The sequence below is a fragment of the Nuphar pumila genome, chromosome 1, assembly GCF_984573655.1.
Source record: "Nuphar pumila chromosome 1, dmNupPumi1.hap1.1, whole genome shotgun sequence".
NCBI classification, from domain to species: domain Eukaryota; kingdom Viridiplantae; phylum Streptophyta; class Magnoliopsida; order Nymphaeales; family Nymphaeaceae; genus Nuphar; species Nuphar pumila.
The window spans coordinates 2,954,382-2,976,903 of record NC_143249.1 but is presented as its reverse complement, the minus strand read 5'-3'; the positions used below and the strand labels follow the sequence as shown (position 1 = coordinate 2,976,903).

General features: G+C 35.9%; 1 protein-coding gene across 1 annotated transcript; it reads right to left on the bottom strand.

Moving 5' to 3' along the window:
• Positions 1-1,200: 1,200 nt before the first annotated feature.
• Positions 1,201-22,522, bottom strand: LOC149847685 (uncharacterized). Its single transcript, XM_089991795.1, has 6 exons — positions 22,287-22,522; positions 22,148-22,207; positions 2,940-3,093; positions 1,827-1,924; positions 1,662-1,727; positions 1,201-1,423 (listed from the first exon to the last, which is right to left on the bottom strand). Exons 1-6 carry the CDS (start codon positions 22,419-22,421, stop codon positions 1,385-1,387), a joined length of 552 nt encoding a protein of 183 aa, XP_089847921.1. The 5' UTR covers positions 22,422-22,522; the 3' UTR covers positions 1,201-1,384.

Here is a 22,522-nt window from a genome sequence, read left to right as displayed (position 1 = left end):
TAGGGGCTTCGGCAACTAATATGATGCATGCACTCGGTACTATGCTGATGAACTTGGTAACTGGCAATGAGTTAAAAAAAAAGTAAACAAGGAACTTGTTTTCATGGAAGGTATACTCGTAAAAAACTCGCACGTGAAATTCCTTTTTTCTTTAAAGATCGACTCTTGCTTTGTCATTTATATTGCCGCCGCACTGAAATGTACATAAGCTTATATATATATATATATATATATATATATATATATATATATATATATATATATATATATGGTAGGCAATTTTGCATACTCCTGACTACCTTGCATTACGCTTGCATTTAAAGATGCAGATTTGCGCATGTTGACCAAGTCTTTAAAGAAAAAAAAATTCACATGCAAGATTTCAAAGCTCGTAATATTCATAAAAATACGTGATTTTTTTTTCTTTAAAGACTTTGCATGCACATTTTTTTTACAAATAATTGTTTATGAGCACGTTATTTTGCAAAGTGACACTATTAATTACATTGATCTATTAATTGTTCGTGGATATCATGTTGTTTATGCATTAAAATGATTCATATAAACTTAAAATTCTTAGAATTTTAATTATTAAAATATTTCTGTTTCTAATGACAAATACCTTTGCTTTTCTTACCTCATGTTCAAACAGTTAAGGATGAGCCAAACAGCAGAGCGTCAATCCCTCCCAAGACCCACCACCTGAACAAGGGTTTTCCCTTGATATAAAAAAAAAGGTTGAAGTTTCACTCTTTGGACCAATGGCAACCTTACGGGTGCATCCCAGTATGATTAGGGATCTCTAATATAAAAGATGCACCATAGCTGTGAAAGCTGCTTGAACATGTTTCCTACTTATATGACAGACTCTGATAGCTAACATTAACCATTGTTGTGATCATTCCCAGACATGGAAGACAGGTTTCACCACAGTGGCCAGCCCTAAAGCTGATCAAAATGGGTCAGTTTTTTTTTAATAAAAAATAGGAAAAGCTCCCACAAGGGCTCTGCTCATCTGGTAAGGGCAACTTGTGAATGTCACCAAGTTGATGGGATGTAACAAGTTCGAAACCCATGGGTGGCATCTCTTGCCACAAGGTCGAAGCTGGGTATACTCCCTCGTAGGCAGGGAAGACCTCGAGTTTTACCAACAAGAGGCCAGCCAATGTGTGGTCGGTGATGGGGGGGTTTCCCCTTGGATTATCCAAAAAAAAAGCTTCCACGAGCAAGAACCACTCCAAAACATATGTTAGTCAGTTAATCAACTAATACAGTTTCTTTGCCTCTTAAGGACTTCCTATACTGCACATACAACGCAGGCACACTGAAGCCTAAATCATGGAGTTCCCCACATTTGATTTGTCCAATTTTCCGTACATAGATGTCAGGCAAATGGAAGACCCCCACCAGAATATTCAACCTCCTGAAAAAGAAAAAGCCAGACACATATATAAGAAAATGGGGAGTTGGAAACCGATAGTGTCATTCTCCTGAGATGCCAAAACCTAGAAAAAGCACTGCAGGCAACAACTAACTCCTGCAATCTTCGTTGTAATTGACAGACAGAGCACTCCTTCATTATGGGTACAGAAATAGACACAGACCAGACATTTTTCATGGTTGCAATTTACCCATAATTCATAGGCAATTTGTTAGCATACCTGAGCAGGTGGCAGGGATGAAACCCAATCAGACGCATGGGTGGGAAGAAGGCCAAGAGTATTCAGCTGCCAAATAAAACAAATTTGTATAAGAAACTGGAACTACCTGAACAATTGCACTGAGAAAACTAGATACATTAAGATGGATCAGTGTCAATGGTTTACCTTCCAAATACCCAATGCCATTGCTGCTAGGTTAAGGGCGATAAATACCAATTTGGGTGCAAGAATATCTACTCTTGAATCCTTGTAAGGCTCAAAAACTAGGGAAAATGGAAGAGGAAAAATCCTTAGATAATATATGGTAGAAACAACAGCAAGATAGCATTTAAAGAGAGGTTCTAGACAACATACGAGTAAAATTGCAATAGAAGATATTAGAAAGCAATGAACAACAGTGACAGATATCGGAATAAACCTCACAGCAGAACCAAAGAAGATGTTTATTCAACATCAGAGTATTGCCATTATTTATGTAAATATTACACAGATTAGTTACACTGCACAATAAGAATGCATAGGTGACAATCATATTGTATATACATCAAGAATATTAACAGGTAATGTAAGTTGATATGAAAACAGAACAAGCTCAGAATTTAAACCCATGGGGTATGCTTTTTGTTGGTTTTTCAGTATCACATTTTTCTCAGATTGGACCAATGGAATAGAAAAATCATTTTTCTTAACATATATCATCAGCATGAATGCCCTGAAGATTTTCAGAACCAAGTCATGAAGAGATTCTAGACATGAAAAATATGACTGATTGAATTGAAGTATTTTTTTATGGTTAAGATGGCTCAATCTAATTAAGAGAAAACCAAAAAGAAAGAATAGTGAGTTATGGTAATACACATGTTGCCTCATAGAATATTCATTTTTTAGATGCATACTCTCCCACCAATTTTAGTGCCTAAAACAAATAAGGCTATTCTCATTGAGAAAAAAACAGAAAACTGTTCACATATGAACTAGTAGCATCCTTATGGACCACATAACCCTTAAGTTACAAGGTTAAAGATTACATTATCTCATTAGCAAAGATTTGTATTAGACTAGGAGAAACGAAGGTTCAACAAATTTAGCACAACTTTGCAGTTTCTTGTTTGTAGTTGTAGTGTTCACTTGTACAGAAGATTCGGGTAACAGGGATTGTCACATAAGAAACCCTATAAAATCCTCTAGAGTTTAAAGAATAGTACCTTTACCAACACCCTGAAGGGCAACATACCTTGCAGCATCAAGAAGGCAGCTATATAAGTCAAAGAATTGTACCTTTACCAACACCCTGAAGGGCACTTATGGGCTGCCAAAGAGCTGAGAATGTGATGCCAATACTAAACAAATGCACTGTATTTCCAGCCATCCACATCATGAAACCCATCATTAACAAATTCTTGAAAGGGGCTTGAGCTATTTCCCAGGCTTTCTTCTCATGCAAAAAGAAAAAGTCATTTGTCAAAATGATGGATCATAAGAATAACTTAATGAATCCAAAGATACAAGATTAGCAGATGGGTTGCACATTGATGCACCCTAAAATATTAAGCACCAAAAAGAACACCTTAAAACTGTTAAAATGTATACTCAAAAACATTATTGTAAGTATAAATATATATACTTATATACATAGAGATACGTATACATATGTTATATGTATACGTATCTCTATATATAAGTATATATATTTATACATTTTTCTCTTTTTACCCGAAAAGGGTATTTCAGTCTTTTTACATTTTGCGCATATTCCATTTGGAATATGCTGTATTTTTTTCCTTTTATTTTTGTAATTCTTTTTATTTTATTTTTCCTTTTTGCATATTCAAAAAGGTGCATTGGGGGTCTCCCCAATAGAGTAGTTGGGGAGCCCCCAACGGTCACAATTGTGACCGTTGGGAGCTCCCCAACGACTCCTTTGGGGAGCCCCCTCTTGCACCTCTTCTTTCTTGTATAAATAGGGGTGTTCCCCCTTGTTGTAAAATAAGCTTGAGAGTCTCAAGCACTTGCTTCCTTTTTATGAAATACATGCATTATTGCATGTTTATTATTTATACGCTTTTTGCGTATTGTGTTCAAGTGTTGTGAGAGTGCCTTCGTGCACTTCTTTTTTAAGTATTTATGCTTGTATGCGTATTGTCTCTTCGTAGACAATTTCACATGGTATCAGAGCTCGGTTGGTGATTAAGGATCGTGGGATTCTTCTTTTTTTGAGTGCCTCGAAAACCGTGCCTTCGGATTCTTAGAAATTGAAGTGGTGGATCTTGCTTCTCAAATATTTTAGAAAGATCTTGTGCAAGCTAGAAGTTGAAGCATTGTGTTGGTACGCCTCCTTCTCCTTTTCTTTACTCCTTAATGGGTGAAAAAGAGTCTCATTTCGCTCTTGGCTTCAAGTTGAATGGGTCCAACTACCATATTTGGGCCGGGAACATAGAGGCTCACATAAAAGGTAAAGGATTATGGGGTTATGTGCAAGGCACAATTCCGGAACCGGAACCCAAAATAACCGTGATGGACGGAAATGAAATCAAGATTCTTGAGGGAGAGGAAATGATCAAAGCTCTTGAAGAATACTGCAAGAAGCATGACGAATGGGAAATGAAGAACTTCAGGATTCTTTCTTGGTTCTTCGCATCCGTCGAAACAAAGATTAATGCCAACATTATCAAGTTCAAGAAAGCATCGGAAGCTTGGCATTATCTCGAGAAAATGTATACATCAAGAGATCTATCCCATAAGTATTACCTTCAAAAGAAGGCCCTCTCCCTTACTCAAGGAGAAATGTCCATTAGGGAATATTATGCCGACCTCTCCTCCATTTGAGATGAACTTTCCATGCTTGAACCAAAATGGAGTGGAGAGGCAATTGAACTCCGCCACAAGCAACTTGAAGAATATCGGTTCTTCAACTTTTTGAATGGGTTAAGACCAGAATTTGAGCAAATAAGGTCATCTCTTCTATCCTCATTTTCTCCTCCATCTCTTGAAGATGTTCTCACCAAATTAAGTGGTGAGGAGACTCGTATGAGTTTATGTAAACAAGGATTAAATGTTCTTGTAGTTCCTTGTAATCATGAAGAAAACAATGAGGTCAATGCCGTATCAAGACCCGGAAATAATGTAAAGACCTATCGTCCTCCTCATTTCAAATTCCAAAATCAAGGAGGAGATGGTGGACAAAGAGGAAAGAGGGACTATAGCAAGACTATTTGTCACTTTTGTAAGGAACCGGGGCATATCAAGCCCGTATGTCCCAAATGGAAGAGGCTTCTCGCTATGGCCACCACCGGTGTACCACAAAAGAAAGAGGCATCATCAAGTGGGTCACTCTCGTTGAATCAAATAGTGGAAGCTCTTCAACCTCTTCTCAAGGGAGCTACATCCGGTGCCGCCGTGTCTACCTCTTCCATTCCAGGTAAAGTCTCTTGGCTTTTGGACTCAGGGGCATCTTTTCACATGTCCCCAAACATGTTTTCACTTTCCGATTTTTCAAAAAATGTTTCTCCATCCTTTGTTTCCACTGCGGATGGAACCTCTCTTGAAATTAAAGGAATAGGTAATTTTGAAACTCAAGATTTTTTCATTCAAAAAATTAGATTTATACCTAAACTTAACTTAAACCTTCTCTCTGTTTCTCAACTCTCGGACCATGGATGCGATATTAAATTTTCATGTGACAAATGTTTAATACAGGATCGTTGGTCCGGGAAATTGACTGAGGAAGGCTTTAGAAAAAGAGACTTATACTATATGGAATCTCTCCAAGTTCCAAAATCATTTTGTAATGTTGCCCGGAACAAAGATATAAACATATGACACAAAAGACTTGGTCATCCTAATGTCACCAAGTTATCTTATTTACATTTTGCAAAGGATCTATGTAAAAGTTCGTTTTCCTGTAATGATTGTATTCTCGGAAAAATGCAAAGTTTACCTTTTGAGCAAAGAACTATGTTCTCATCTAAAACCTTCGAAATTGTTCATTCCGATGTTTGGGGACCCGCACCTGTTGTTTCAAAAGGAGGCTTTTCTTACTATGTTATTTTTGTGGATGATTTCTCCAGGTATTCATGGATCTATTTCCTAAAGTACAAACATGAAGTTTTTACATGTTTTAAAACCTTTCACTCAATGATCAAGAATCAATTCAACAGTAATATAAAGATTTTTAGAAGTGATTCTGGAGGAGAATATCTCTCCAACCATTTTAAAACATATCTTGAGGATCACAGAATTATTCACCAAAGGTCTTGTCCTAAAACCCCTCAACAGAATGGATTGGCCGAAAGAAAACATAGGCACATCATTGAGACCACTAGGACCTTGCTTATTTCTCAAAACATTCCTAAGAACTTTTGGGCTGAAGCAGCCCTCGCTTCTGTTTATCTAATAAACCGCTTACCATCTAGGATATTAGGAAAATATCCCCTTTTGAGATCTTATATAAACTTGAACCTGATTATAATAGGTTACGTGTTTTTGGGTGTAAATGTTTTATACTTACGGATAAAAATGACAAGCTCTCTCCCAAAGCTATCCCCTGCGCCTTTCTTGGGTATTCCAAAACTCAAAAAGGGTTTCGTTGCTATGATCTTCGAGATGATAAGTTATATGTTTCTAGAAATGTAACGTTTTTAGAAAATGAGAGTGGATTTGAAAAAAATGTTTCTCAACAAGAAAATTTTGATTACTCATTCCTTTTTTATTTATTGGCTAGTAATGATGATATATCTAGTGATGATGATGTATCATCAAATCACGATGAGGAAAATGGTGGTGATGTTGAAGAACATAACCCTCTCAATGATCAAGAAAACAGGATTTCAAGTGATCCGATAACCTACTCCCGTAGAAACCAAGACACCTTTAGAAGTGCCATTGACCAATATAGTGAGCTTGTACCTACTCTTGATCACCGAAGATCTGAGAGGAATAGGAGACCGCCAACTCGTTTTGTCTCTTTTGATTCTTTTTCACCCCGGTATAGGGCTTGTCTTAGTACCATTCACTCTTATTTTGAGCCAAGGAATTTTGAAGAAGCTAAAAAATGTATAGAATGGCAAGAAGCCATGCAAAATGAACTTAGTGCTCTCAAAAGGGCTGAAACTTGGGATTTCCAAACTCTACCCATAGGAAAGAAAACTATAGGTTGTCGATGGGTTTTTAAAGTTAAAACTAAAAGCGACGGATCCCTGGAAAGGTATAAAGCTCGCTTAGTTGCTAAAGGGTATGGGCAAGAGTATGGAATTGATTATGAAGAAACTTTTGCTCCTGTAGCCCGAATGGTTACAGTTAGATGTCTCATTACTATTGCATCTATTAAAATTTGAAACATTTTTCAAATGGATGTGAAAAATGTTTTTTTAAATGGTGATCTTAACGAAGAAGTGTATATTGATGCCCCACCAGGCATGAAGATTCCTAAAGATAAAGTTTTTCGTCTTCGAAAGGCTCTCTATGGTTTGAAACAGGCTCCCAAAGCCTGGTATGACAGATTTACCAGTGTAATGTTGGAAAATGGTTTCTCCTCATGTTATACTGACACTGCTCTATTTACTAAAAAATCTAAGGCAGGGATTGTCATATTATTGCTTTATGTTGATGATATGTTAATTACAGGTGATGATGTTCAAGGAGTCAAGGGTATTAAGTCCGTCTTGACTTCAAAATTTGAGATGTCAGACTTGGGTTTTCTGACATATTTTCTTGGAATTGAGGTTGCCTATTCGCAACGTGGTTATTTTCTATCTCAGTCTAAACTTGCTTGTGAGATTATTGACAGATCCGGGATTTCTGATGACAAAGTATGCGAAACTCCTGAAGTTGTGGGAGCAAAAATGAAAATTGACGATGGTGTTCCCTTAACCGATCCTACCCCTTACAGGCAGTTGGTAGGTTCGTTAATGTATCTTAGTATTACTCGACCTGACTTGTCACATGCTATACACATCGCCAGTCAGTTTCAGCACGCTTCCACAACCGTTCATATGAGTGTTGTTCTTCGCATCATCAGATACTTGAAGGGCACAGTAAATAAGGGAGTATTTCTATCTTCTTCTTCTGATTTAAAATTACTTGCTTATACTGACTCAGATTGGGGAGGTGACCCTAGTAACCATCACTCCACCACTGGTTTTTGTGTTTTCTTAAGTGAATCTTTGATTTCATGGCGATGTAAGGAGCAACAGAAGGTCTCTCTGTCATCCACTGAAGCCGAATACAGAGTCATGGCATCCACTACCATGGAAATTGTATGGATTCGACGCCTTTTGGAAGATATGGGAGTGCCTATCAGAGAACCAAAGCTATGTTGTGACAATAAAAGTGCAATCTATATTGCCAAAAATCACACCTTTCACGAGCGAACAAAGCATATAGAGATGGACTGCCATTATGTCAGGGAAGAATACTTGAAGAAGGTCATTGATCTACCATACGTGACGTCTGAGTATCAACTTGCGGACTTCTTCACAAAAGCTCTTTGTTCGCCTAGATTTCATTTCCTTCTTGACAAACTTGCGGTTATCACACCGTAAGTTTGAGGGGGGGTGTTAAAATGTATACTCAAAAACATTATTGTAAGTATAAATATATATACTTATATACATAGAGATACGTATACATATGTTATATGTATACATATCTCTATATATAAGTATATATATTTATACATTTTTCTCTTTTTACCCGAAAAGGGTATTTCGGTCTTTTTACATTTTGCGCATATTCCATTTGGAATATGCTGTATTTTTTTCCTTTTATTTTTGTAATTCTTTTTATTTTATTTTTTCCTTTTTGCATATTCAAAAAGGTGCATTGGGGGTCTCCCCAATAGAGTAGTTGGGGAGCCCCCAACGGTCACAATTGTGACCGTTGGGAGCTCCCCAACGACTCCTTTGGGGAGCCCCCTCTTGCACCTCTTCTTTCTTGTATAAATAGGGGTGTTCCCCCTTGTTGTAAAATAAGCTTGAGAGTCTCAAGCACTTGCTTCCTTTTTATGAAATACATGCATTATTGCATGTTTATTATTTATACGCTTTTTACGTATTGTGTTCAAGTGTTGTGAGAGTGCTTTCGTGCACTTCTTTTTTAAGTATTTATGCTTGTATGCGTATTGTCTCTTCGTAGACAATTTCACAAAAACGTCGTAAAGATACTCCATTTCTAATTCATGCACACACACTATACTATCAACGCCAATTTCTACAAGAATAACTGTATTGTAGTCCGTACTCATATTCATGCAACACTGCCTTAACTAAAAAAATGGTCTATATAACGTGATACAACAAATAAGGACATGTTCAGAGAGAACACAAGTACAACTAGTTGATTTTTCTCCTGAAATTTCATGGGAAGCCATGGTGGTCCCATTTACTAGTTGGCACCACAAAAGAGTCTTCAGATGCGTCCATATACAACTTATTTGTTTTATATTATGTTTCTTTCAAGAGGTTTTAACATCTTCTAACCCATAATTTCTAGGTTTTTTGGAAATTCAAATATGAATATTTATGGTCCTTATTTTGTATTTATGCTTGGTTTATTTATTTACTAATATGAGGTTTACCCATTACCATTATAAGGTGAGATACGAAATAATTTTCTCTTGTATCATAGCCAGTGTTGTTAAAAATGCGCCTCAAGGCACAAAAAGTGTGCCTCCCCTCAAGGCGAGGGCCTTTTTGCCTAGAGGCGCAAGCCCAAGGTGCAACTATGGTCGAGGCATGCGCCTCAAGGCGTGTGACCCTCATACACCTTGAAGCGCACGCCTCGTGATGAGGTGCATGTTGTTAAAATGTAATGTTCTTTATATATATATATATATATATATATATATATATATATATATATTCCAAATCCGATAAGAGCATTTCGGTCATTTCCCACATTTTACGCATATTCTCATTTGAGAATATGATTGTATTTTCTTTTTTTATTTATTTCTTTTTAGTCTTTCTTTTCTTTTTTCTTTTTTCTTTTTTTTTTATTTTTTGTTGTAACATGGGGGGCCCTCAACATATACGTTGGAGCCCCCTCCAACGGTTATAAATATAACCGTTGGAGGGGGCTCCAACGTGTATGTTGGAGCCTCCCCACTACTCCAACTTGTATTTATAAGGGTGATTCCCCTCATGCTTCTCCAAGTTTTTTGTAAGGCCCATTTGGGATTCAATATATTGAAGTTCATATTTTGTATGCCTTTGTGCATGTGTATTCGTGCCCTTGTGCACTTGTGACAATTCTCCGTGTGCCTTTGTGTACACTTCGTGTTTTTAGCATTGTGTTTGTACACAAATATTCTTTTTATAGAGATTTTCACATGGTATCAGAGCAAGGTTGCTTGGAGAAAAAAAATCTTGCGGTTCTTCACAATATCGAGTGCCTCGAAAAGCATGCCTTCAACTTTTTGATGATTGGCATGGAGACTCCTCCCCATCCAAAATTTTAGAAGATTACTACAACAAGTAAGATTTAAAATCTTATTGTGGTAAGTATCATTTTCTTTCATCTTACCTCTCTAATGGGTGAAAAATACTCTCATTTCTCTCTTGACTTTAAGCTTAATAGCTCCAATTATCACGTATGGGCCGGAAATATGAAAGCCCATATTAAAGGAAAAGGGCTTTGGGGTTATGTTCAAGGCTCGATTCCGGGACCGGAGCCTAAAATCACTTTGGTTGAAAAAGGAAAAATCAAAATTCTTAAGGGAGATGAAAGAACTAAGGCTCTTAAGGAATATAGCAAAAAACATGAGTAGGAAATGAAGAACTTCAAGATCTTGTCATGGATCTTCTCCTCCGTTGAGACAAGAATGAACGCCAATATTATAAAGTTTAAAAAGGCATCTCAAGCACGAGAGTACCTTGAGAAGATACACTTCTAGGGACTTGTCCCATAAGTATTACCTCCAAAAGAAGGTGTTAACCTTTCTTAAGGAGATATGACTATAAGGGAGTATTTTGCCAAACTCTCTTTCATTTGGGATAAGTTTGCTATGCTCGAACCAAAGTGGAGTGGAGAAGTCATAGAGCTTCGTCATAAACAATTAGAAGAAAATCGATTTTTTAATTTTTTGAATGGGCTAAGGCTCGAGTTTGAACAAATTAGATCTTCTCTTCTATCCTCCTTCACCTCTCCCTCTCTTGAAGACGTCATTACAAAATTAAGTAGAGAGAAAACTCGTATGGGCTTGCAAAGAGTGTGATGGAGCGAATGCCGTTTCTAGGCCCGGAAACAACTTGAGGACATATAAACCTCCTCATTTTAAAAATCAAAATCAATGATCCAATGGTGGACAAGGCAAAAGAAGGGACTATAGCAAAATTATGTGTCACTTTTGCAAGAAACCGGGACACATTAAACCGGTTTGTCTCAAATGAAAGAAATTATTGGCTATGGCAACCACATCCCAACCACAAAAAGAAGAAAGTGCATCTACTTCCACAAATGAAGCTCTCTCTCTAAATCAAATTATAGAGGCTCTTCAACCTTTTCTTAAGAGAGTAATTTCCGGTGTCGTTGTATCTATTCTCCCTCCAGGTAAAACTTCTTGGCTTTTAGACTCGGGTGCTTCATTTCATATGTCTCCAAACATTTCTTCTCTTTCCGAATATTCTAAAAATTCATCACCATCTTTTGTTTCAACCGCAGATGACACTTCTCTTGAAATTAAAGGGATTAAAAACTTTGAAACCCAAAATTAGATTTATACCAAAATTAAATTTGAATTTACTTTTCGTCTTTCAACTTTCGGACCTTGGATGTGACATTCAATTCTCATCTAATAAGTGTTTAATACAGGATCACCGGTCCAGGAGGTTGATTGGGGAAGGCTCTAGAAAGAGAGACTTGTACTATGTGGACTCTCTTTAAATGTCTAAAACTCCTTTTTTGTAATGTGGCCCAACATAAAGACATAAATGTTTGGCATAAAAGACTTGGTCATCCTAATATCACCAAGTTATCCTATTTATATTTTGTTAAAAATCTTTGTAAAAGTATTTCTCTTGTAATGATTGCATTCTTGGAAAAATGAAAAGTATGCCTTTTGAACAAAGATCTATGTTTAACATAAAACCTTTTGAAATTATTCATTCGGATGTTTGGGGACCGACACCTGTCATATCCAAGGGAGTCTTTGTCTATTATGCGATTTTTGTGGAAGATTTTTCTCGATATTGTTGGATATATTTTCTTAAACATAAGCATGAAGTCTTTTCATGTTTTGAATCATATCATATGATAATCAAGAATCAATTTAGTAGTAGTTTAAAGATATTTAGAACTGATTCCGAAAGTGAATATCTCTCTAATGAATTTAAAAAAGATCTTGAAGACTATGGTATTGTCCATCAAAGATCGTGTCCTAAGACCCCACAACAAAATGTGTTGGCCGAAAGGAAACATAGGCATATCATTGAAACCACTAGAATTCTACTTATATCCCAAAGCATTCCAAAAAAATTTGGGTTGAGGAGGCTCTTGCATCCGTTTATCTTATTAATCGTGTTTCATCAAAAAATTTAAATAAAATTTCTCCTTTTGAGACTCTATATAAAAAAGAACTCAATTATAATAGATTGAGAGTTTTTGGTTGTAAGTGTTTTGTCCAAACGGATAAAAATGATAAACTCTCACCAAAAGTCATTCCTTATGTTTTTCTTGGCTATTCCGAAACCCAAAAAGGATTTCGATGTTATGATCCTAAGAATGATAAGTTATATGTCTCAAGGAATGTGACGTTTTTTGGAAAATGATAGTTGTTTTGAAAAGAAAGAATCACACTTAGAAAATGCCAACTATTCCTTTCTATTTGATTTATTATCTAAAGATAATGATCTCTCTAGTGATGATGAATTAACAAATGATAGTGACAATGAATTGATTGAAAACAACAATGATTCTAATCCACTTACCTCTCAAGAAGAAAATATAACTAGAGACCCTATCACCTATATTCATAGAGATAGAAGTACCTTTAGAAGTGTCATTGAACAATACAGTGAACCTAGCGAATCTATCTCCACACATGATACAAATCCTAGAAGAACTGAAAGAACTAAAAAAACTCCATCCAAATTCGTATCTTTTGATTCTTTCTCTCCTAAATATAGGGCTTGTTTAAGTGTCATTCACTCATATTTTGAACCAAAATATTTTAAAGAGGCCAAAAGATGTGTTGAATGGAGAGAAGACATGGAGAGTGAACTCAAAGCGCTTAGGAAAGCTAACACTTGGGAATTTCAAACGCTTCCCAATGAAAAGAAAACTATAGGATGTTGATGGGTGTTCAAAGTCAAAACCAAGAGTGATGGATCTCTTGAGAGGTATAAAGCCTGCTTAGTAGCTAAAGGGTATAGTCAAGAATATGAGATTGATTGTGAAGAGACATTTGCTCTAGTAGCACGTATGGTTATTGTCAGATGTCTCATCACCATTGCTTTAATTAAAAAATAAAATATTTTTCAAATGGACGTCAAAAATGTATTTTCAAATGGAGATCTTAATGAAAAAGTCTACATGGATGCTCCACCTGGTATGGAAATCCCTAAAAATAAAGTTTTTCGTCTTCGTAAAGCTCTTTATGGCTTGAAACAAGCTCTCAAAGCTTGGCACGATAGGTTTAACAATGTAATGATGGAAAATGGTTTCTCTTCGTGCTATACTGACATTGCATTGTTTATTAAGAAATTTGATGCAGGAATTGTTATATTACTGTTATGTGTTGATGATACGGTGATAACAGGTGATGAAAACAAGGAAATTAAGAGCATTAAATTTATCTTGACTTCAAAATTTGAAATGTCAGACTTAGGATTTCTGACATATTTTTGGGGAATTGATGTTGTTTATTCTCACAGAGGCTATTTTTTGTCTCAAATTAAACTTGCTTGTGAGATTCTTGACAGATTAGAAATCACAGATGACAAGGTCTGTGAAACTTCTGAAATAGTGAGTTTGAACATGAAGATTGATGATGGGATTCTCCTAAAAGATCCCACACCTTACAGGCAACTGGTTGGATCTCTAACGTATCTCAGCATTATTAGGTCTGATATCTCTCATGCAGTACATGTTGCTAGCCAATTTCAACATGCACCTACTACAGTTCATATGAATGTCATTCTCCGCATCATTAGATACATAAAGGGTACAATAAATAAGAGGGTATTTCTATCTTCTTCTTTTGAATTGAATTTAATTGCTTATACTGACTTTGATTGGGGAGGTGACCCGAATAACCGTCACTCCACCACTGATTTTTGCATATTTTTAGGCGAATCTTTAATTTCTTGGAGATGCAAGAAACAACAGAAGGTCTCACTCTCATCCACGGAAGCCGAATATAAAGTCATGTCATCTACTACCATGGAGATTATTTGGATTCGCAGGTTGCTGGAAGATATGAATATTCAAGTTCAAGGGCCTATAAAACCATGTTGTGATAATAAAAGTGCAATTTACATTGCCAAAAATCATACTTTTCATGAGCGCATGAAGCATATTGAGATGGACTGCCACTATGTTCATGAAGAATACTTAAGAAGAACCATAGACCTTCCATATGTTACATCAGGATATCAATTGGCAGACTTATTCACCAAAGCGTTGTGCTCTCAAAGATTTAACTTCCTTCTTGGCAAACTTTCGGTTATGTCATCCTAAGTTTGAGGGGGGTGATAAAATGTAATGTTCTTTATATATATATATATATATATATATATATATATATATATATATATATATATATATATATATATATATATATAGAGAGAGAGAGAGAGAGAGAGAGAGAGAGAGAGATATAGTATATATATGTATATGTATATGTATCTATCTAAGTATATATATATATATATATTCCAAACCTGATAAGGGTATTTCGATCATTTCCTACATTTTACGCATATTCTCATTTGAGAATATGATTGTATTTTCTTTATTTATTTATTTATTTATTTTTAGTCTTTCTTTTCTTTTTTTGTTGTAACATGGGGGGTCGTCAACATTGTTAAAATATATGTAACTATACATATATACATATATATTTGTCTATAAATATATATATATAATACCCGGTAGGGGTATTATCATCTTTTTATATAGTTGTTTTAGCAAAAAACTATTTCTTTTTTATTTTGTTTTTTACTTTTATTTTCTTATTTTCTTTTTATTTTGTCTCAAATTCAACCCAAAAAGGGGCCCCACATAGAGTCGTTGGGGCCCCCAACGATCACATTTGTGACCGTTGGGGGCTCCCAACGACTCTATGGGAGCCCCCTTTTGGCTCTCCTTTTGAGGCCCCTTTTGGGGTGTATAAATAGGGGTAAACCCCTTTGTATTCTTTATGTATTGGAGCCTTAGTGCTCTCTCTATATATATATATTTCTCTCAATAAAGAGACTATATTTTAGCTTGTGCTTTCTTTAAAGCTTGTGTATGTATTGTCCCATAGTGGACTTGGCTATTTTTCCTTTTGTGTATTAGTCCACCGTGGGACATTATGAATGCTTTTTAGCATTCTTTATCTTTCCGCATACTTTATTACATGGTATCAGAGCCATTCGGTTCATAAAAGAAAAGGCGTGATATTCATCTTTACGTTCATTGTCCCCATCCTTCACACTCTTTGGTGGCATCATGGAATCCAAAATCGACCTATCCTTCAAGCTCAATGGAAAAAACTATATGATGTGGGCATCGGCAATGGAGAACAACCTTAAAGGTAAAAAACTTTTGGGCTACGTAATGGGTTTCATTTCGGAATCTCGATTAGAGCTCACCAAGATTGAAGGAGGTCAAGAAAAGGCGCTTGAGAGATGCTTGTCTCAAAGCCATTGAAGACCACCAAAAGAAAGTTGAAGATTGGGAAAGCAACCATGCCAAGATCCTTGCTTAGTTCATGAACAATGTGGAACTCAAGGTATGTGCCAATATAGCTAAATTCCGCGAGCCAATGAGGCTTGGTTCTTTATGAAGGGTATGTATATCCAAAAAGACCTTGCAAGAGCATATTTTTTGCAAGAAAAAATTAGAACCACCAAATAAGGTAATTCAAGTATACAAGATTATTATAGTACATTAAACCCACTATGGGATGAGTTGGCTCTTTTAGAGCCAAAATGGGTGGCTATGGAGGATGTTGAATTAAGACAAAAACAAATGGAACAAGACTGATTGTTCCAATTTTTGTTTAGACTACATCTCGAATTTGAGCAAGTGAGATCATCACTTCTCCATAGATCTATTTTTCCTCCAATAAAAGATGTCATAGCCGAAATCACACAAGAAGAAACTAGGCTTGGCATGAGTAAAAACATTGATGAAGTACTTGTCGTATCCAAACCTGGTAACCATGTCAAAACCTATAAACCACCCCATTTTAGAAAACAAGGAAACTATAATGGAGGAAGAAAGATGATTTTGTGTCATCATTGTTATGAGTCGGGTCACATCAAACCCGCTTGCCCTAAGCTAAATGGGACATTCAAGCCTAAGGTGGCTTCTCTTGAAGAATCTACTACCAACAAAGAAGATGAAGGCAATAGTGGAGACCTCAAAGAAACACTTGGACAAATATCTATGGCTCTACAACAAATTCTCAAATTCACTTCCTCCACATCGGGTGCGGCCATTGCATCTACATCATCACCCGGTATGTATTCTTGGATCCTAGACTCCGGAGCATCTTTTCATATGACTCCTCATGAAAATGCTTTAACCGATGTATGCACCAATTCAAAAAGTTCATGTGTTTCTACGGCCGATGGGACCTTTTTAAAAATCACAAGCATTGAAACACTTAACTCTCAAAATTCTCAAAATCTATTTGTTCCTAAAGTAAGAGTTGTTCCAAAGCTTAATTTGAACCTTTTTTCAATTTCTCAAATTGCCGACCATGGATGTGAAATATATTTTTCATCTAATGGTTGCTTTGTGCAGGATCTCCAGTCCGGGAAGCGAATTGGGCAAGGCCATAAGAAGGGAGACCTCTATTATATGGATCATCTAAACCTTCCTACAAATTCTTTTTGTACTTATGTCCAAAATAAAAGCATTGAAACTTAGCATAAAAGACTTGAACATCCAAATTATTCTAAAATGTATCTTTTTCCGTTTGGATTCAAATTTTATAAGAAAAAAGATATTAATTGCAAAAATTGCATTTTTTGGAAAATGAAGTCTATTCTATTTTCAGCTAGAACCTTTTTTCAAGAAGACCTTTTGAATTGGTGCACTCGGACGCTTGGGGTCCATCTCCGATCATGTCTAAAGGTGGTTACTCTTACTATGTCACTTTCATCGATGACTTCACTAGATATGTTTGGATTTATTTTCTTAGTCATAAATCTGAAGTATTCTCATTTTTTAAAGAATTTTATATGAAAATACAAAACAAATTTCAAAGTAATATATTAACTCTTAGATCCGATTCCGGTGGAGAATATTTGTCTACCGAATTTCAAAATTATTTAAAACAAAATGAAATTTGTCATAACAAAATTGTGCCCTAAAACTCCACAACAAAGTGGACTAACGGAAAGAAAACATAGACATATTATAGAAACCGCTAGAACGTTGCTTATCTCTAAAAATATTCCAAAAAAAAATTGGGTCGAAGTCGTCATGACCTCAACATATTTAATCAATAGAATGCCTTTTTCTAAACTAAAGAATGTTTATCCATATGAAAAACTTTTCAAATTCTCTCCCGACTACAATCGCCTTCGCATCCTTGGTCGTAAATGTTTTGTTCTCTTACATAAGAGAGACAAGTTATCTCCAAAGGCAATTGAATGTGTCTTTTTAGGCTATGGGAAAAATAAAAAAGGCTATAGATGTTTTGATTTCAAAAATAATAAACTATATGTTACTCTATGGGAGCCCCCTTTTGAGACCCCATTTGGGGTGTATAAATAGGGGTAAACCCCTTTGTATTCTTTATGTATTGGAGCCTTAGTGCTCTCTCTCTCTCTTTCTCTCAATAAAGAGATTTTATATTTTAGCTTGTGCTTTCTTTAAAGCTTGTGTATGTATTATCTCATAGTGGACTTGGCTATTGTTCCTTTTGTGTATTAGTCCATTGTGGGATATTATGAATGTTTTTTAGCATTCTTTATCTTTCTGCATACTTTATTACAAACATATACGTTGGAGGGGCTCCAACGTATATGTTGGAGCCCACACGCCCCCCCCCCCCCCCACTACTACAACTTGTATTTATAGGGGTGATTCCCCCCATGCTTCTCCTAGTTTTTTGTAAGGCTCGTTTGGGATTCAATATATTGAAGTTCATATTTTTTATGCCTTTGTGCATGTGTATCTGTGCCTTTATGCACTTGCGAGAGTTCTCCTTGTGCCTTTGTGCACACTTCGTGTTTCTAGCATTGTGTTTGTACACTACTCTTTTTATAGAGATTTTCACACATGCCTCATTTTAGCATGGTCAAATGAGGTCAAAATCCTCATTTGACACGAAATCTATTTAAAAAAAACTAAAAACAAAAGGAGGCCCGATGCTAGGGAACTCCCCTTTCGTCTCCTCTCCTCCCTCCTCTTCACTATTTAAGAAGAAGAAGAAGAGGAGAGGAGCAACTAAGCACACACACTCTATCTCTCTCGATCCTTCTTCGGCTCTTCTTCTTCTCTGCCTCTCTCTCGCTCTCCCCTCTCTTTCTCTCTCGTCTCTCGCTCTCCCCTCTCTCTCTCTGCTTCTCCATCTCGCAGTCTCTCTTGCTTTTGCATTCTAAAATCTTAATCTAGTGAGACTTATCATTTTTCATTTTTGAGTAAAGTTTTGGGAACCTTGGAAGAGCCCTTAAAAGCAACCTTCATACAGGAAAAGTGATCCTTGGGTCGACTTCTCCCGAACTCGTATCTTATTCGTAATCCGAACTCAACTTTTTATGAAATTTCAGGCATACAAAATGTCAAAAGCTAAGGCCCTTTTCTTTTTATGTGGTCAGGTTAAGGTCATAAAATCAATGTAAAATAGAAACTGAAAACCCTATGCTAGTTTATTTTATTGTGTTATTGCATGTTTAAATATATTTATTTGAATCCTTATTTTAGGACCTAAAAACACTTCTCAGGGAATCTCTAGCTCATAGATTTAGAACTAAACATCAACCCCTACTAGCATATAAATAAGTTGGTGTTGTCTTCATCTCTTCTTTTTTGTTAAAGGCATTGAATTCTAAAATTTCTCAAGTTAAACTATGGTGGTACACAAGAAACAAATTGGTTTGCCACATATCCTTTATATTTATACCTTAGTCAGCAATAATATTAAAAATTGAAAAAGAATACAAATAATAATGAATAAAAGAAATAATAAATTTTATTGATTGTTAGAGATTTTGTTACTTAATTTTTTATTGAATGCTCATATTTTATTTCTTAGATACTTACATGGATCAAGTTGTTGCATTAATATTACTTTTACATGTTAATCTCATATTTTTTGGTATTTATTTGAGATTTTCTATTTCTTATTAGTTGTTGCTTCATCAATAAAGCATTTTTTTATATATTCATATTTTTAAAGATTTTTTTAAGTTTAATTTTTTTTTAGGCTTACGTTTTACACCTCGAGGCTTACGCCTCACTTCAGTTTTTGGTGGAGCACTTTGCTATGCCTCAACACTTTTCACAACATTGATCATAGCACATAAGGATCTGCATAATGTTTGTAGAAGTTCTCCGATGCAATCATGCACAGAATATAAAAAAACTTAACATATGAAAAACTTTCCTCATAACACTTTTACTATATGATTCAATAAAATGTGTATAAAATTTGATAAACGAAATCATACAAAACATACATGCAAAAATTCCTGCATGCAGTCATAAGAATCCATGTAACATTGGATTAAATGTCATAACTGGCTTATGACAAAAGTCTTTATATTAGCTGAGGGCACAATCTATTTCAATTTCCAGTTGGGGAAAGCTCCACCAGCTTATACAGCCAGACAAGAAAAAATGTTCCTGTAGTTGTAGATGTATTATTTTGACATGCTGGATTTTTTTTGCATAATATGACCTGCAGAAACTTATTACATATGTACCATACCTCATCTAAAATTTAATACACATACCTGCACAGTTTAACATACTTAAGAACAAATCCGATAACTCAATTGCACAGTCAATGTTATGTTCTTTTACATATTCATAATTGTAGAATTGTTAGAAGTTCCACATACGGCTATCATCTTTTGGAAAGAATTTTCTTGATTTTCTGGGCAAAAAAGAAAAAAATCAATAACTTTAACTATATAAATTATTGCACAGAACTTATTTTTTTTGTTCCCACTTCACCGATTCTATCAGACCTCTCAAAGGGAAATATTTGGACTACACCGAATGGCTCTTTTAAAATCAAGAATGAGTCATATCTCTGTGAGGAATTTAAATCCATCTTCATCAAATCCTTATTTGGGTCTTCCCTTCCTACACTAGTATTAGACCACCTTTGTACAATTTTCATCTTGATCTGTCAATAGGAAGTGCCTAAATGACAGGAACATACTATCTAGTCAAAATCCCCCACTAGGCAGAGACTAGTCCGCCTAGTCGGTCTAGGCGTAAGTAAAACGCCCAGGCTTTGAAATTCCTAGGTGGGTACCTTAAAAGGTGCCAATTTTGCCAACTAGGCACCGACTAAGGAACCTCCGCCTAGGCACGAGGGCAGTTTAGCCATTTATTATTCTTATATATATATATATATATATTATTTTTTATATATATATAATTATATATATGTGTGTGTGTTTGTGTGATTTGTTCTGTGAAATCATGTTAACATGCTTAGTTATTATATTTATGTGTGTGTGTGTGTGCTACTTTGCTTTTGGGATTTTTCTGTGAAACATTGAAGGCATGCACAGTTAATTTTAATTGACTATGTTATATATATATATATATATATATATATGTGTGTGTGTGTGTGTGTGTGTGTGTGTGTGTTACTTTGTTTCTGATGAAGTTTTCTATAAAATCCTGAAAGCATGTTTAGTACTATGAATTATGTAATATGTTATTTATATATGTATGTGCTATTGTGCTTATGTGAAAGGTTGAAAGCATATTTTGTTGATTATACTGAATATGTTATGAATAATTGAATATATATATATATATATATTTGTCTGTGTGTAACTATATGTATATTCTGGTTATGTATATTAATATCAAGTGTAATTTTGTACTTGCGTAATGAAAACATCTTATTGGTAAAAGAATTAAACATATTTTTATATGTATTTTGTATATTTTTTATATTTTAATTGGGATACCGACTAGTCCCACCTAGTCCTCGACTAGTCTTTTTAGGGGTCTGCCGACTAGGCACCGCCTAGCACTTTTGACTACATAGGAAACATGACATGGATATTGTGGCATGCTCTTAGTGGCATTAAATCAATTATCTATAGATATTTAATACACAACACAATTAGCAACCATAAGCAAAATTATTAGCAATAATAGGTTACAAACCCAGATTTTCTAAAATGTGCACTATACCTCCCAATTCACCCAAGTTAAACATAAAAAGTGGCTCGCTTAAATCTGGTTTGATTCAAAGACGAAAGAAAGATGGAAATGAAGATCAAAAGAGACTCCATGAGTCATCAAAGGCTTTTTGAATCCCCACCCGCTGGTGGTAGACCTCCCTGTCCAGTGGAGTGGCCTGAAACTGTTCGGACTTTTCGATGCTTCTGCAATTTGTGGAAATACAGAACCATGTGCCCATGTCTCATAATCCTGTGCCAAAAAGGTTCTTTATTTCTTCCATAATACCAGCAGACAAAATGCTTTGGATCAGGTCACTGAATTGTGAAGGCAAGTTTTGAGAAAATCCATGACAATCTCAGAAATTTATTTCATGATAGATGACCTTGTTTGTTTAGGTTATGATGCCGCCAAGGGTATCAAAGAGCACATAGATGATGCTGAAGCCAAAATAAGCAACGCACAAATATTTAAATCTACTGAAAATGAATTGTCATCTCACGGATTGGCTTCATAGAAACAGAAAGTGGTGTACCATCCCCACAGATTTTTCCCAAATCACATCCATCTTTTGTTATGTGCTTCATCAATAACTCTCAAGTTTGAATTGTCACGAATATGCTATGGAAAAGAAACCAAACGCCTCAAAACCGATTATGCAATAGAAGATGCAATTCAAGTTTTCAAAAGATTTTGCAAACAGAGATGGCCGAAAAGCAATCCAAAGGATCCAGAGGAGATGTTCTCGAAGTCGAAAGACTTTTCAAACAGAGATTGGTCAAAGGGAATCCAATCATAAAAGGAACTGCCAAGATCAACCCATAATCCCAGGAACAAAGAAAGCTACATATTGCAAAAACACACAAGAATGGATCCATAGCACGCATATTCTCCTGTCTTTTCACTATCCAAATGGAAGACAGAATGGAAAAAGGAAAGGGAAATAATCAAATGGGTACCTGCGCCTTCCATGCTGCCTCTGTTTCCTTCTTCTGACGGCTGCCGCCAGCACCATCCTCCTAAATTTGAACATATGAGCAATTACTGATCAAGCAAAAGCAAAACCCTTTTTTTGTTAGAGAGAGAGAGGGTGTTTACGGGCTCTTGGGAGGAGCGAGTGAAGCCGAGGGGATCGGGGACGTCGCGGGAAGGAGAGGAATAGTCGTTGGTGGTGGTGAGATCGATCGCCCACTTGCGACCATACCCTCCTTTACTGCCACCACCCTTCTCCATCCTCTCTCTACAGCAGCAGTCAGTAGTTGCAGAATGTCTGATCCGCACCCCCGTTACGCTGGGAACAGGGACGGCGGGGACGCGGGTTAAAAAAAAAATAA

Coding starts and splice junctions, on each gene's coding strand:
- LOC149847685 (XM_089991795.1), bottom strand. CDS start 22,421: ATGGAGAAGGGTGGTGGCAGTAAAGGAGGGTATGGTCGCAAGTGGGCG. Junction 22,208..22,286: donor CTCGCTCCTCCCAAGAGCCC/GTAAACACCCTC, acceptor GTTCAAATTTAG/GAGGATGGTGCTGGCGGCAG. Junction 1,728..1,826: donor TGGCATTGGGTATTTGGAAG/GTAAACCATTGA, acceptor TTTATTTGGCAG/CTGAATACTCTTGGCCTTCT.